General features: G+C 42.3%; 1 protein-coding gene across 1 annotated transcript in view; it reads left to right on the top strand.

Annotated features, from left to right (window-relative positions):
• The window catches only part of ANTXRL (ANTXR like), a 65783-nt gene that overhangs the window by 12394 nt on the left and 36185 nt on the right, over positions 1–17204 (top strand). The window contains exons 2-12 of the mRNA XM_075154597.1: positions 379–450; positions 583–654; positions 2798–2879; positions 2983–3016; positions 5326–5405; positions 5515–5583; positions 5787–5867; positions 5974–6034; positions 12873–12971; positions 15274–15343; positions 16482–16560. Of these exons, the coding sequence (XP_075010698.1) occupies positions 379–450; positions 583–654; positions 2798–2879; positions 2983–3016; positions 5326–5405; positions 5515–5583; positions 5787–5867; positions 5974–6034; positions 12873–12971; positions 15274–15343; positions 16482–16560 (799 nt within the window). The remainder of the gene's footprint in view (positions 1–378; positions 451–582; positions 655–2797; positions 2880–2982; positions 3017–5325; positions 5406–5514; positions 5584–5786; positions 5868–5973; positions 6035–12872; positions 12972–15273; positions 15344–16481; positions 16561–17204) is intronic.

The raw sequence follows: 17204 nt of genomic DNA, 5'->3' as shown, positions 1-17204 counted from the left end.
TCTAGGAAAGTAAATAATCTGCTAGCAGATGATTTAGTGAAGTCAAATAAAATGAATCAAACTAGAAGAAAATACTTATATTTTATGTTATAAAAGGAACAAAAGCAGATGGAAGAGTTACTGAACTTGTTTCAAAATCGTATGGTAAACCATTTCAGACCTTTGAGTCAGTGGGTTTTGTCGTGATGGTTCCTGTTACAGCTTCCAACACAACTGCTGTAGAAGCCTCAACAGAGTTAGCTGCCTCATCTCCATAGACATTTAGGGACGTTGTGTCCCTAACCACCATTGGAGTAGCCCAGGCTTAAAATTCAGAGTGGAACAGGGAATTTTTGCTGTGAAATAAGATGAATGTAATCAATTATGTTTTGTGTGCAGGTCTGGAAGTGTCAGAAATCATTGGACGGAGATTTACTCTTTTGTGGAAAGCCTAGCTGAGAAGTTCATAAGGTAAAGTTTTCTTACGATGATATTTTGATTTGCTATATATATCATTTATTTTTTCATTCACTGCTTCTTGACAAATGAAAATCTGCTGAATGTGTGTCTGTGACGTGGATCTGGCTTGTTATTCTGTTTCAGTCCAATGTTGCGGATGTCTTTCATCGTTTTTTCTTCACGAGGCACTACGGTCATGAAACTAACAGAAAACAGGCAAGTATTCCACAGCTTTCATCCAGAAATACCCTCCGTCCCTCCTCTCAAGCAACGAGTGGCCCCAAAACCAGAATTCAGACCTCTGTCTCGGCCCTCGGTGTGGCACCAACTGAAATCTTTTCCACCATTCCCAACTGGAAGAGGGCTTAGAAGGCCTTTGGGTCTCCCATTACCATTTTTTCAGCGTTATAAGAGAAAGGCAGCACCAGACTGTCTGTTCTTTCTCGCAGTGTTTCAGGGAGAAACTGTGTTTCCAGTCAAGGATTCATGTACATCCTTGCTGTCCTCAACTACCCAAATAAGGGCAGTTTTTGTGTAAGAGATCTCAGACCCTGAGTTGATGACCAAAAGACTGTATGGAAGGTCCCACAGTGCCCTCTGAAGTGGCCTGAAGCCCTGAATTTTATGCCAGCAGCCGATCGTAGCCAGTGCTGGAGCACTGCCTCTCCAGGCTATCGCACCCCTCTCCTGGGCTGCCTTCAGATAGCACCCGTGCCAGAGGTGGTTTGCGCAGCCGAGTGACAGACTTCTTAAGAAAAAGAGAGTCTGAGGCTGGAGCAAAATTTTGGTGCCACCTTCACAACCAAATCCTCTTTTAAAAAAAAACCAAAACAAAACCAAAAAAAACCACCAAAAAAACAAAACCAACAAGAACAACAAGAACTCCCCAAACCCGAGAAACTCACCAAAAAAAACCCACCCCAAAAACCAAAACAAAAACCCCAAATAATTTTGGGTGTAATTTGCCTCACACATGGAAATCCCTGTCATGGAGGTGTTTCTAAGTATTTTCTTTCATTTCAGCTTAAAGCCCTTGCTTTTGCTACTGTTTCTGTCTGTGTGAGAGGGCCTCAGTAGCACAGTGCACCCTATAAATAAAGGGGGCTCTGGAGCAGTCTTGAAAGAACAACCCTCCCCCTCCATTTTATATTCCAGGGCTTCATCCAAAGCCAGGGGTCTTGCATTTCTGCTGAGTTTTGGCTCAGGTCTCCATCTTGTACCTTGGTGACAGAGCTCAAACTTGCTTACTTCTCCCAGGTAGATTTGCTCTTTGCAAGGTGGAAAGCAGACAGGAACCCTGTGGGAATATGTTGAACATGGTATTAGAATGTTCCCTCTCCTAAACTCCTGTTCGCTGTATGGATCACCATGTGTGAGCCTTTTCAGCTCATTTTATGCTTTGAAAGGGTAAAAATGTGCTTTTTGCCCTAAGGACGTCTCCAATCCCAGCTCCTGATTTTATCTTCATCCCACATAGACTCCTGTTTCCTCTGTAATTGGGGTTGTGCCACCTAAAATGCCCAGTTGCAAAATGGAGCTTAGAGAGACTCTCACTATCTTTTTAAAAAAAGGGGTGCCCCATAGCATCTGGATGTTTGGACTTCCTACATCTTGTCTGTTGAATATTTGTTTTGTGATTTGGCCTTATTTGTGTTCCATTAATACATGAAAACTTTGCTAAGGATCAGGGTCTTTTAGTGATCAGGGATCAATTAAATTATTAATTTCCCTGAGCGATCCTCTTGGTTAACACGTATGTGTTTATGGAGCAAGAAGCTATGCAACAGGGGCCATGGTATCAAAGTCCGTCTCTTCCCAGGGAGCAATCTGTGCCTCAGGAACGTTGATCAGTCCCTGCTCTAGGATAGGAAATTCTCATCATTCCCATCCCGTTCTCTTATCTTTTGGCCTCGGTCTTTATAATGGAAAAGTCCTAATCCCAACTGTCCTGATAATTGATTGAATATGGAGTTTTTATTTGTCCCATTTTCATGACAGGGTCATAAGTTTTTAAATTCTCATTCCATCTGCAGTTTGTCAGAGTTTAATATCTGGCACTTGTTTTAATTCAATCTTATCCTGCCTGACAGTGTACCAGAATGAGGGAGCAGGGACAGAATTGCACCTTTAAAATGTTAGCCCTAACATTGTATCATATGTCCAGTTTTGTGCTCCCAGGGGTGTTTGGCTGAAAAATTGTGGTTTTTGAAAAATCTTGGGTTTACCAAGGTTTTAGCTGGTGTGTGTGCACTTTGTGCAGTGTACTGACGGGGTGCATAATCTGGCTGTAGTAGAAGAATATCTCAAGAAAACAAAACTTTTAATAAAATTATTTTCCCCTGTTTTTTCTTATCCAAAGGGAAGCCATAAGACGAGGGCTTGACATTCTTCAGTATGAAGTGCCTGGAGGAGACACGTTCATGCATGAAGGATTTAAAAGGGTACACATCACAGTACCTCCTTTCTTTGATTTATATGTATAAACTTTGCTTTGCTTGCTGCTGCTGTACTTGAGAGCTAACAATGTTCTACACCTCGTTGCAGGCAAACGAGCAGATTTACCACGAAACCTATGGAGGTAGGCATTGTTTATCACTAATATTATATTGAAAAGACAGGGATGATAGTTCTTTATATGACCTGCAGTAAACCCGCCGAGAGAAGTGTTGGAGAAGGAATTGGTGTTACACAATCACTACATTCCATTTTGACTACAGCTCTACTTTTAAATGCATGATTCATGGTTTATTAAGACCAGAGGAGACCAGTATTATCACAGATCTGACCCAGTGCAGAATACAGACCAAAGCATTACAGCCAGAACTGCCTGTCCTGCACCCAGAGGATAGGAATACCCAGATTCTCCTGCACTCTTCTGTCCTGATGCACTCAGCCCCGTCTGCCTCGTGTGCCCAAGTCCTCGTTCTTATTAGTGTAGGTATGAATGCAATCAGCTAAGATTTTTGTATCACTGTGAATGATTTGGGATCAGATTCTGAGTTCCTAAAATGTAAATTTTCACTAAATCTTAAGAGGAAAATGTATTTATGTCTTTTTTTCTGTGCTGAAAAAAGGCCTAATTAGTTAAACTGAACACTCTTGCCTGGTTTGTACCCTGGTTTGAGGTTGTTCTCATTTGTGGGCTGATGGTCTCTTTGGAAGATGGAGAAATGAGTCAGTGCCTTTTTAATAACATAGGCTGTGAGTGTAGAGTCTTCAGCAGCAACTCTGTGTGGCTTCTCAGACACTTCTGCCAGTGAAATCAAGAGTCCTGAAGAGTCCAACTGAAAACTGTTTTATCTCTTCATAACATATAGCTAAGAACTAATCAACTATTAGTTTTTGCTCTTTGCAAGGTGGAAAGCAGACAGGAACCCTGTGGCAATGTGTTGAACATGGTATTAGAATGTTCCCTCTCCTAAACTCCTGTTCTCTGTATGGATCACCATGTGTGAGCCTTTTCAGCTCATTTTATGCTTTGAAAGGGTAAAAAATGTGCTTTTTGCCCTAAGGACGTCTCCAATCCCAGCTCCTGATTTTATCTTCATCCCACATAGACTCCTGTTTCCTCTGTAATTGGGGTTGTGCCACCTAAAATGCCCAGTTGCAAAATGGAGCTTAGAGAGACTCTCACTATCTTTTTAAAAAACTTGGATTTGTTCTGGTTTATGCTAGCAATTCACTTGCTGTGTTTTTGTCTACGTAAGTTGATTAGGAAGGAAAAAGGAGTAGATGAGATCTGGATTTATAAGCTAAAATATCAGGGGAGAAACAAGTGTTCAAAACAAGATCTACAATTTTTCAGCCTTTTTGAAGCATGCTGGGCAGAAAAAAAATACGGGAATCCAAGCTATTTCCCCCCCCCCCCAAGTTTCAGGTCATTTTTTTAAGATTCATGTCTGTGTCTGACATGACATGGGAAGGACTGCATGGCATAAGAAACCTGTCAGAACTAATCAGTCTTTAATTTCAGACAGTATGAGGAAAGACACTTGAAATTGTAATAGATTATTTTTAAAAAATAACAAATACTTTCCTGAAAGTAACATGTATGTGTATTAGTTCCTTTAAGAACTATGGATGCAGAATTGTTGATTGAACCGTAGTTTGCACATTAATTTGGTTTAATTTTGTTAACATGTTGCATTTTTCTAGGTAATATTGTATTCTATACTGCATTACATATATAGCTATCCAAAGTCTATGCAACATTTTCACTTAAGCTCGTGTGCGATATGAAATGTCTTATCACAAGACATGAATTTTCTCCAGTTGACCTGATCTTAAGGTTTTCACTCACGCTCAGAATTCCTATGAACTTCACTGACAGCTCGTGTTGCTTGAGAAGTGTAGGACTGAACCCCCTGTAGAAGCACATTTTGTGCCATGTTCAGTGGGGTTCTCTTTGAAAGTCTGCTGGAGGGGAAGGTAGGATGGCAGAAAAGCTCCTTTAGCAGAGGTATCTCTTACCACAGTCTCTGGGAAAGATTTGTGTAGACGTCTCTGTCAAGAGAAGAGAGGAAACCTCTCCCTCTCTGTGGATCCATTTTGCCACTTCTCCAGAGGAAAGGTCTAGATGTAATCTCGGTAGGTGCTATATTTTACGCAGAACAGAGAAGTTTGTGCATGGACCTTGTTAGAGCAGCAGTCTCCTTTCAGAGATGCTTGCGGTATGAAGGCGCACAGGTTTTGGCTTATTGCGGCCTATTATGCATCTGACCTTCAGCTGATATATCTCCAATAAAATCCATACAAATTAGGCTGAGAGTCTGGCCTTACGATTTGGTATTTATTTGTCAGCAAAAAGGAATGCCTCACTTCAAACTTTCTTTTCATTGCTGAATCTTCTGTCATATGTATGCAATCTGTTAACTATTCTCCATGTAGGAGTTCGGACCGCTAGTGTGATTATTGCTCTGACGGATGGAGAATTGCAAGACGTTCAGTTTTATTATGCAGAACAAGAAGTAAGTCACCTTCACGTTTACCCAAACTACCTTATGTCAAACCTGTAGGCATTTACTGTTAGCTCCACTGATTATATGGCTTTGCATTTAATGACTTTTTTTTTTTTAGGCCAACAGAGCCAGAAGCTTTGGAGCTATTGTTTATTGTGTTGGAGTGAAAGATTTCAATGAAACTCAGGTAACCTTGCTTGCTTTCTTCTTGTTTTGTTTTTCTGTTATACTACTGCACAAGTAACAGCATCAGATGAAGGCATTTATTTAATTATTTGAGGCATAAATCATTTTGTGTCTGTATGATGTCTTTTAGCAAGTATGAAAGGGCCCAGTTTTGTTCACTGTAATTTTGTTTTCTTCATGATTTATGATTGTCTTTCTTTGCAGCTGTCAACAATTGCTGACAGCATCGATCATGTTTTTCCAGTTACGGGAGGCTTTTATGCCCTAAGAGGAACAATTGATTCAGTAAGTTGGGTATTCTGAAACCCAGAAAAGGGCACCCTTTTCTTTATTAATAAAGCATAGATAAAAATGATTGATTACCAAAAATGCTGTTATCTAAATCTTTTAGATTCTCAAGAAATCTTGCATTGAGATCCTAGCGGCTGAACCATCGAGTGTTTGTGCAGGAGGTAAGTTTCCACAAGAACAGTGTGATAAGGCAAATGAATGACAATGATGAAATGTCAGTAACTACCTAATGTGGTATCGGAGCTGAAGCCCGCGGATGTGTTAGAGCCTCCCCTCGGGCCGTGGCTAAAGCCCCGTGTGCGCCTTCTCAGCTTGAGAAAAAAAATTGTGCCGATAAACACATAGCTGCTGCGGCTGAATGCCAGCTTGGAGAGTTGGCTGAGGTAGCACTTGGGGAACTGGGGATACTGCTTTTTAAAATAGCTGAGAGAAGGAGGAGACAAAAGTGATATAAAGTCAGACTGCCAGAGGTATTTTAGGGTCTAAAGGCGACGTCTCACAAATTTCTGGAAAGACTGCGTTCCTGGGATCTGCTGGGACTCGTCAGCAGTTAGAACAAGATTTTGCAAAACGTTCACAGAAATTTTAGGTTTATTGAACCAGATATAATTAACTGCATAGGCCAGGATACCTGATGTGTTTTCCGAAGTACTAATGTTTTACTTATTTGCAATGAAAGAACTGTTAGTATATATGGTAAACGTGAAGAATTCCCAGAGGAGCTGTTGATAATTTCATGCCTTCATGTCTAGTATATTTAACTTGGATTTGTTCTGGTTTATGCTAGCAATTCACTTGCTGTGGTTTTGCCTACGTAAAAGGCTATTGCAGCAGAGTAAGAGTGACACCGTAAGTTTGCTGGAAGGTACAGTTTTACAGCATGGTTATTTAGATCTGATGTTACTGTCTTGTGTTCATTTCCTTATTCACTGTAAAAATGAGCACATAAAAATAAAATGGCAATGATGCATGAAAGCTGACCTTGAAAACAGATAAAAATAGGAAACTCGGGGAAAAATCTAATAAATATCACAGAGAAAATAAATTGTTCACTCTTCATTTCCACATGTCGATCATGATATGATCTTGCCCAGAGTATTTCAACTTAAAATGAAATATCCTTGTATCTTTTGAACTATTCCTAAATATATAATTGTGGACTAGACGTTTGTGATAAAATCTTGTCTGTGGAAAAATTAAAGGAATGATTTTGCTTTTAAAAATCATCTTCTGGAGTTGATAAAAAACAATTTTAAAGCTTTGACGTTTCAAAGCTTTTTTTATTTCGTAGTGATAAATCCTTTCTTTTTTTGCTTGCTTATTGTATACCAGGCAATTTTTTGTGCAACAGCTTATTGCAAGCTTTCCTGTTCAACAAAAATTGTATTTAGCTACATGAAAATGTGAGTGTTCCAATAGGAGGGATTTCAGTAGTATTCTTGTAATTGTTTGGAACAATGTTAAGAATATTGGAAAGTTGAAACTGAAACCATTTTTTCAAATGGAAATTTGAAAATATTTTTCTAAAGTATTTAAGAAAATGAATTTTCAAGGAAAGATTTGCTTTTCAAAAATGGATATATTTCAGCAAAAAGAGTAAAACTTCTTTTTTTCAAAAGGAATCCATTTGATTCCTGATTCATGAGTTCAAACCACTTCATTTTTTGCCAAGCTTGCTAGGTAACTAGTTTATCGCAAATGTGATTAAAAATACACAGGTACACTTAAAAATAGTTTGTCCTCCTTTTAAAAAAGAAAAAAAAAATTGTTGCATTACTTGCATCTGTAAAAGTTTTTTCTTGTCTTTGTGGCTTTCAAATAAGACCAATATAAATCAGGCAGAACCAGTTTCTGTGTATTTCTGCTGATTCAGCAAAATACCACCACTCGTTTCACTTAAATTCTGAGGTTTGTTCTGCCCCTTTGTTGACAAAGCCGTCCAGCAAAGGCTGGCACTGGTGAAGTGTGGTACTGAATCACCAGGGCATGAAGACTTGGATCTCATGTGCTTGAAGGTTTGCTTATAGCAGCAAGGAACTTGAAGATAAGAGGAAGCCAAAACTGCAGCTGCAAGTGGTGCATACTGTCGTGTTAAATGGTCTTTAGCGCCAAGAATCAGGCCTGTAATAGCTTTTATTATGAGTCTAGTCCTGCAAGCCTTAGCTGAAATGAACTCTTGCAAGAGATTTTACAGCATGAGGCTGCAAATATTTACACTTGTGCTTGGCTTTATTATCTTTTATTATCCCACTTACTTCAACATAGCCAGAGGTTCATCTTTATAGCTGTGTGCACCACCGTCTCCTGGAGGGAATCTCCTGGGATTGAACAACATTTTTCATGGTAGTGTGAATCCATATTCTGAGTCCAGTTCACTGGACGGTCAGATATAGTTCTACTCTATGTAATGTGACTTACTTTTTTTCATGTACTTTATTTGGACTTTAACGCAAAAAATACTGAAGCCTATGAAGTCATCTCAGAATTTTAATGCATTTTAAATTTAGGTAATTACTAATGTAGTTTACTGATAATATATAGGTAAGATATATAGCCATTGAATCCTATATAAAAATATATATACACCTGCATTTAGAACTGGCTGAAAATTAGAACATAACATTTTCTAGAAATGCAACATTCCTCCTCGTTTTTTCTAAGGTAGGAATTTTATTTGTTTTTTTTTTTTTAAAATGAGTAATTGAAATTTGCATTTCAAAATTTTGACTGAAGAATAGTAGACCTTTTGAAAGAGTGCAAGATATTATCACATTCTCCAGCAAAGAAGCTTGGTTGTTTACAGCCTTGAAGTGTGGCTCTGTCCATGCTTTTTGTATGAAACTTATCTTTTGTATGAAAGTATGAGTGAGTATGAGTATGAGTATTTTGTATGAAAGTATGAGTGAGGAGTGGTAATCAGTTTGGCTTTTATTTAGCATTATTACTAATTTTTAGAATCTGGTATGAGATCATGAGGGCTTTGTGTTGCTCAGTGGAAGCCAGTTGTGAAAAGGGCTTAGAGCAGACTCTGACCCACTCCTTGTAACCGTTCTTGCAACTCCTAATTACCACTGTGTTGGTGATTACTGATGATCTTGGCTTCATTTTTGACTTGCCAGAGGTTTAGTAAATTGCCAATGAAACGATTTCCGTGTGGGACTCTGTGACGAAGCTATCTGGCAAGTCCATTTACAAACTGATCTTGTCCTGTTATGACAGCTATCTGATGCTTAATGTTTTTTGACCCTGCAAATTTATCGTCCTCGATGTGGAGAAATGTAGTTGGGTCCTTCCCATTCCCTCTGATTTAAAGTGACCAAGACATGCAGCCTGTAAACAGGCTATCAGTGCAGAATTGGAGGTGCCTCATATCCTGTTTGACAGCATCATTGCTTTGATTATGCTTACGGTACGCAGATATGATTGAAAGGGTTTGTTGGATGTGGCATCCTACTGGCCACATCAACTACCAGGTGTGGATGCAAGCCGTCAGCTTCTCATCAGAGTCACAGAAGTGAAGCCGACAGCGCAGCCAGCGCACACCAGCTTCAACCTACCATCTCGCTGCCAGCGCCGCCTGGTTATTTCAGTGCTGACCTTTTTCCCTTCGCTGTCTTGTCAAAAGCTACAATCTACAATCTGACAGTAACTAAGGAAGAAAAGGACGCAGTCAGAGCCAGGGTGCAAAATTAAATGGAATTAGCCATTTCAACAGACCATCATCCAGAACACGTTAATCCTCCAGAGCATCCGAAGGGGCAGACGACTTAACAGCAACAACCAAATCCAGTACCAGCTGTTTACATTTCCATGCAAGCCTGGTATTGAGACTATATTGTCAGCTTGTGTCGGTGGACAGGTTACTACTGAGGCAGTTATTCACGACTGACTGTGCAGAGTGGCAGTGGTGGTGGAAAGAAGGGCAGGAGAGGTAAACTATCTTGACAAGTCTAAACTTCTAGATGTAGCTTTTACCTTCGATGTTTTGTGTTGCAAGTCTCTTACTTGCTGCCTCTTTTTAAAGCCACTGCAATAGCCATCAATTAAGCCTTTGTGGTTGCTGCTTTTTAAGACCATCCGTTCAGGAGAGGGGAAAAAAAATTTATTGCAGTTTTATTTCAGCAAGCTACTTTTATAATATAAAATTGAGAGACAAAAAAGTTATCTTAGCTGGGTGTTCAGGTCACTCTGGAGTGGACTGGCTACAAGCAAGTCTGGGGTAGTGCGTGGTCCCAGGCAGGTGGTTGTGGCGGGTGGGCAGAGGCCCAGTTGCCCTCAGAGCTGGCCGTGACTGTCAGCTCTGCTGGCAAAAAATGGATGTTCATCAAGAATAACTCCCAGCATCAGCTGGGTTAAATGTGGAGTGGCTGAAGGCATGAATCAGACTTAGAGTAACAGACTTAGAGATTCTTACTGGAGTAAGAAGCAGCTGAATCTGCCCTACAGTCCATTTTTATTTGTTTAAAGTGCTCTCTGCCCCCAGTGAGAACCAGGAGGTATAACCCTTCCCCTAAAAAAGAGGCCAAATTCTGATGCTGGCTCTGTGTGTGTTTGGCTCTTGATGTGTTCAGTGAGGTCTCAAATTTGATCATCTTTCTTCAGCCAAGTGCCAAAAATGTGTTTCACTTTAATATGCACTCCAGTAGATATTTTCTTTTTCCCCTCCCAAAATATCTTCTGATTCCCATGTTCCTAGCAGCCTGTGTCAATTCAGAGCACTGCTCTAAGGGAAGGTTACCATGAGGAAAACCAGAGTGTGGGTTTCCAGAGCTTGATCGTAACTTGTCCATGCCCTTGTCCAATTCACCCAGAGCTGCGTTAGACCTCAGTGTAGTGAGAATGTGTTTTTGGCCAGAACAAGCTGTTTGTACAGAAAAGTTAAAGCACTCCACATCCTCATGCTAGCTTGCCTTGCAGTAACTTGATAGTGAAGAGCAGGCAGACTAAGCTGAATATGTATTTCAGCCACTTTTGGACCTCATGTAGTGTTATCCAATAACAAGTCCTTCCTCCAAAGCATACGAATAACATGGCAGTGCATCATATGAAATGTTATCGAAAGCCAGATCTCGTATCACTAAAAATTGGGTACCACTCCCCTCAATCCTATCAACATTGTTTTCCTCTCATTTTTAGTATATTAGTCAAACTATAATTGATAACGCATGTGGACTTGTTCATCGTTTTACTTGCTGCTAGTGGGAAACTTCTATGCAGTTTATTCTTATTTTTCGATGTGTAGCTTGAAGGTTATTTGGTCCTGTGTTGTGCTGGTATCCCCCTAGTATTGGGCTGGTCTCAAATGCTGCTCAGTGGCCGGTATAAGCAAGCTCCGTGGAGGATTCAGCTAAAGTAGGAGATTTATGTGTGAAAGTGCAGATTCTGGGCTTTCCCTCGCTGTGTGCTGTGGGTCTCTGCTGTCAGCTGGCTTCTTGCGTGTAGCATCAAAAGGAATTTCAAAAATATATTTGGCATGGAACAAATTTGCAGTGTCTCTTCACCTGCCTCCGTTAAAGATGTTACCTCTGTGGTCAGTGTAGCAGGTACAGTGCATTTTGTGACCTAGAGGGAAGCTTCCCTTGCCACTTTCCCGCCTGGTGCATCTTGTGCCTAGCTTGGCAATTCAGGCTGGCCCCAAGAGGAAGGAGACTCTGGCTCAGTGTCGGGCTCCACCTGTGTAAAGTAAGAGGGAAGGGAGAGCAAGAGACAGTTGTGTTTTGCTGTTACAGAGCTCCGAGAAGTGCTACCCATGTAGCTTACTAAGAAATAATTGTAAAAGCTTGCTGTGGAGAAGCTGAGAAATGAAAACAGGCTTCTTAATACATTCTTTCTCAAATTACCTTTCCTGTTTCTGACTGTCCTGGGTACACTGACGAGAGGCGGTTTCATGATAGACGTGAACTCACCTGATGCTACCACCACTTGTCTGTTCCTTCCCTTCTCCTGCACACTTCTATTCCCAGCAGATGCTCAGCCAGGTAGATCACCTTACTGATGTCTCTGGCAACAAACAGAGGGTTATTTTTCAGGTGTGTGAGGAAACTCAGTGCACTGCAACATGATCAGTGGTGCCAACAGTGGAGGGCCTGTGCAGCTGGGATGGCGCATCTGACAGCAGCCTTCCTAGGTTGGCTTTACTCAGATGTGAAACTGCTCTATCAGTAAAAAGACCATTGAAAGGTTGGCTGAAAAAACTGACAACGCTTTTCCTGCTTGAATGAACAAATCAGTTGCTTATCACAGTAATGACAAAAATCACAGGTGCCCTCCCCATCAGGACTGAAGCAACAGAGAGCAGCTGAAGGGCAGGTTTAGGGGTGCTTGCTCTGGCCAGCAGACTGTGTCTGATGTGGCAGGTCTCTTCTTGTGCCACTGGTGGTTTCTGCTGCTGGGGCAGGGGTGTGGGGGAAGAGCATAAAGAAAATTGCAGCACCTGGGTCTTTAGTTATTCCCATGCACAGCAGATGCTAATGGGGCTGTGCACAGGCCCAGTTCTTGTATGGACTGAAAGATTGTATTTTTCCAGGACTTCTACCAGATGCAAAGCTTCCTCTCTGATTCACAGTGGGATTATGAGGGGAGTCCTGTTTATCTGCATCTGTCTGAACAGAGCTGCTGCTGAAAGCCCCCTGCAGTCTGCTGTGGAGATAGGAGGAAGGACTGGTGCTTATGATTAGCAAAGGTGTCTGGCCCAAAAGCCATGGAGGAACCATGAGATACCATCAGCCATGTCAGGCTCACAGTATTACTGTGGCACCTTAATTAAGGCATTGGGAGTCAGTGGGATGCTTGTGGGAGTAATCTTGAGACAAATGTTGCCTGTGAAGCACCAGTGCCACTCTTGACCATTGCTGCTGAATATTGAGAGTGTCAGTGTGAATGTTTTGTTTCATGCATAGGGCAGAGAACAGCCATTGTCATGTTGTAATTCAGATCACTCTGGAAGAAAATGCTGTATTTGAGCTATTTTTCATTACTCTTCTGTATTTTTACTTACAGAATCATTTCAAGTTGTGGTAAGAGGCAACGGCTTTTATCATGCAAGAAATATCGACCAGGTACTCTGCAGCTTCAAGCTCAACGACAGCCTTACTATCAGTAAGTCTGCAGGCTGGTGGATTCCAGTGCCCCTTGTGGCTGTGTCACCTCATGAGTGACAGAAATGACACAGCCCACCTCTCGTCCACACTGGGGGGGTCCTTGCAGTGAATGTGGGGGGAGCTGAGTAGGGATCTGCACCTAACAGAAGCTTGAAATACATCTTTAGTCAATCCTGTGACCTGTGGGCATTGATTCACGAAGGCTTACATGGGGTGTGCTGGTGCACAATGAATTTCAGCATCATTGTAGTGGTGCACGTGGGTGATGCATACAGCCAGCGAGGACTGGGTATCAGGTTTTAAGAGGGAGAAATAAAATTGCTCCCTCTTCCCTTGTTCATCACCAGTAAAAAGAAATAATGCTACCTTGATCCTCTTCAGGCTCTGTATTCAGGAAACACTCACCATAAAGCAGGGCCCTCCCAGGCCTGCTCTGTTCCTCTCTGACGCCGGTTGCTGGTCTCATCACAGCGAGCGTGTAACGTGGAAACTCCCTGTCATCGCTGTGCTAAACAGAGTCTTTTGTTTGCTGTCTCAGCAGCCAGGCAAAGGACTGAATGGCCAAAAAAGATTGAGTGTTGGGTTTCTCAGCAGTCCTCTCTTATTCCTGAGAAGCAGTGTATGTCTGGCAGGGTGAAGCACAGCGTGGGGAGGGGAGCTTTGCTCCTTTTCTGTATATGCTACCCTTGTTGGCTGAGCACAGTAGAGGCTTTCATATCCTGTCGTGGTCAGACTGGTGCCTTCCCTAGCAGTGAATTCACTTACAAGAAGGAGCACATGAATTGCTCCTTCATTTCCCATCCTAGTTGCCTACGTGGAGGCTGCATTTAAATAAACTCTGGTGGTCTCGCTCTCATTCCACTTACAGATGCCCTTTGCCAGGGATTTGTTTCCTGTGGTTTACCGGGTAGACAGACTTTTGGTTTTTTCTTCCTTGTCCCTAATGTACTGGCACCTTGACTGGACTTCACACAGTGAGTGCTGACCCGGGCCTGGAAGTACACAGGAGGAAAACTACCCTAATTCCACATCTCCTCTGTGCTGTGTTCTCCTTGCGTTAGGTCTGCATCATCTCTTGTGATGAGATACTGATCTATGCTGGCTGGCTTTTCTCCCCTCAGCCTGGCCCTGAAACATATCACTATAATTTCCATGGTCTCATCTCTGCCAAAGCAGGGAAATGAGCTTGGTCTTCAGGTGTGCTTGGGGTGGGTGAAGCATGAAAGAACAACTCTCATATGTTGTTGCTCGAGTTAATTTTTTTTCCTAGGTAGAAAGAGTAATCAAGCCTCTAAGGTTTAAATAAGCTGGCAGCTTTTACCAGCCCCTAATTCACTTGGGTCGGACTTTTGCGAACCAGTCTTTGTCTGGACTAGCACCTTAGCTGCTTTGGGCCGTTCAGAGCTAAGGTGGGGTCACAGCAGTGATTTGTCTGCTCTTGTGCCTCAGCTTACGCACGTTTAGTGGAGTGGCATTGCAGGATTACTGCTGGGCCTCCTCTCTGCATTCATGGGACTTGGCTTTCTGGATGTGGCTTTTGAAAGCAACAGGATTAGCACTGCTGACTCTTGGAGCAGTAGAGTGCAGGGAGGCAGAAAAACACCCATGGCCTTGCTTTTGACTCTGCCTGCACCAGACCTCTATAAACATGAGCTGTTTCTGGATGCCGCTGCCACAGAGGGGAGGTTGGGGACAGGAAAAGCAGCAGCTGGTGCAGGACAGGTCCTCACAGTAACATCAGTCATGGGCCCTCTCTGCCTGTCCCCTGTGTATGACCAACCATGGGTGGTTTTGTTTTTTTTTTCCCTCTGGTGTCTCCACTTCAGCTCCACCCCATCTCTGTTCTTCCTTTTCCCTGGGCTTAAACAGTGCAGCCTTGGTTTCCCCTGTGTGTGTGTTTGGAAGTGGGTAGGCAAAAATTGAACCCTATGCTTTTGACCCCTTGAGTAACTTGTGGGGTCAGAGTATTCAGTATGAGTAGAGTTTGCATGCACTTCTCAGATAGACAAGATGAAGATTGCTCAAAGCTGGCTTCAAAATGGCTGATCACTGCTGTCAGGAACAGAGATGTACTTCCATTTCTTAGCTGTGGTATCTCTAGCCTGATAACATCATATCAGCATCAACAAGAATGGTCATCCTAGTACTTGGCTTTGTAATCAGTACCACTGGGGAATATTGGTACTTGCAAATATACTGAATTTGTCTGTGGCTCTCGTTGTCAACGCTTCTCCAGGGGATAGCCTGCTTAGGACATTTTCTTTTTTTCATCCCTGACAATTATATTCATTTCTTTTCAGATGAAAAGCCGACCCTTGTTCACGATACTTACTTACTTTGTCCTGCACCGGTGATAGAAGATGCTGGACAGTAAGTATTGCTTTCCAGCACGTGTCAAGAGAGAGGGTACTTCTGGATGAGGATGTCATTACTGAGCCAAGGGCTCAGAATTTTGCTCGAAGTGCCAAGCTAATAAATTTGTGTGTGTGTGTGGCAGGATTACCTCCACCCCTTTGTGCCAAATGCTAGTGCCAATGCCTAGTATGAGCCAGCATAGCTCTATTCAATGTTGGATCTTTAGCACAGCTTAACCAAAGGCCTTGTTGGACCATGGTCCCATATCATAGAATCATAGAATGGTGATTTCTCCTCTGTTTCTATATCCTGTTTTTTCAGACTGAAAGGTAATTGAATTCCAGGCAAACTTTTCATTTTGTTTGAAAAGAGATGCTTGTTTTGAATTCCTTTGCTGCTGTTGTAGATGATGCTTCCCGTGTTTTGCCCTGCTCTGGCTGGTGTTGGTACTTTTCAGCTGTTGTAATCCTGCAGGCTCCTGGGAGACATGGCACAAGGCCCTGCCTTCCCCCTGGGTGATCTTGTGTGTGCTTAAATACTGTACTGGTGAGGGGGAATGCCTCCTTCCCCTTTCCTATTTGTAGGTGAGGGAAAGCTGTTTGGTGGGTTTTTGTGGGTTATCTTGTTTGGTTGGGTTTTTTCCCTTGAACGCTTTCTCTGATATTGGAGAATGGCTAGAGCCAGATTATTCTTTAATTTCACTGTCATTTCAGTGTTTTTACCCCTTGACCTCAGTGCAGGTTTTCTGCATTTAATTGGATATAAAAGAAAACACATTCTGGCTCTTTAAGCTGCAGAAGGGGTTTAAAAAAAAAAGCCTTGAAGTTTCTTGTGCTATCTAGGGTAGTATTGCAAATGTCTGAGACTTTGTTATGACTCACTGTCCTAGTGCCCTTTGCCCCAGGTGGGATGGAGGTTTTTTAATAAAGAGCATATGCCCCAACTCAATTAAGCCAACATGAAAAGGGTAGCTCCAGGGCAAGCAGAGACACAAATGCAGGTAAGCACCTGAAGCCATGACAATGCCTTGACTCAGCAGGGTATTTTATCCCTGCGTGTTCATGAGCCAATGGCTAAAACACAGCCAGAATAAAGGGAACAATGGGTATAGAGATGACACTAAAAAAAAAAAGTGATCTGTTTTGTGCTTTAGGGTGGTTTTCCTACAAGTCAGCATGAACAACGGGCTAACGTTCATCTCCAGCTCTGTCAGCATCACCAGCACGCAGTGTGTAAGTAATTGCAATGGGGCTTGACAGAGAAACGATGAGACCTTGGAGATGGTGGCTCTTCAGGCAAAGCCTCCTTGAGTGAGCACGAGCTCTCTACAGCTTCTGCATCACGGTTATTGACTGGATCCCAGCAGTTCTTTGAAAAATAATCGGGGCTAGTTAAGATTAAATTGTTATTGATGATGCATAGGTCATGATAGATTTACTGAATAAAAAATTACAACAAAAGGCACCCTGCCCATTCCTACCCCAGGAAAGAGAGATCCTCAAAGCTAGGATCTGACTAGAAGGGAATCTGGGAAAATGAGGGAAGGAGCATCAGGAAGCATCACCCTGTTGAGCTTTGGTATCCCTTATGGGATCTGGGGTGAAAGGTGCAACTGCCAGGACTTGGATCTGGAAGGGCCACAGTGTGGAAGGTCCTCTAAATTTACATGGTTATTTTTTTGGTTGGAGCTTACAGCATTTGTTCTTAGACCACCACAATTTGCCCTTACTAGTTCAGGATTCACTAAGGCATTTTTACAGTTTTAGTGACAGGAGCTGGTTGCTCTTCTCTTGGTGTCACAGGGGATGACCAGAAGGAGATAGTAGCCTCAGATCCTGGGATGAGCTTCTTGATAAAAGGCTGCTGCTCAGCCCAG

Source organism: Calonectris borealis, chromosome 7, assembly GCF_964195595.1.
Source record: "Calonectris borealis chromosome 7, bCalBor7.hap1.2, whole genome shotgun sequence".
Lineage (NCBI taxonomy): Eukaryota > Metazoa > Chordata > Aves > Procellariiformes > Procellariidae > Calonectris > Calonectris borealis.
The sequence above is the reverse complement of the archived record's forward strand: the minus strand, read 5'-3'. Positions and strand labels throughout refer to the sequence as shown.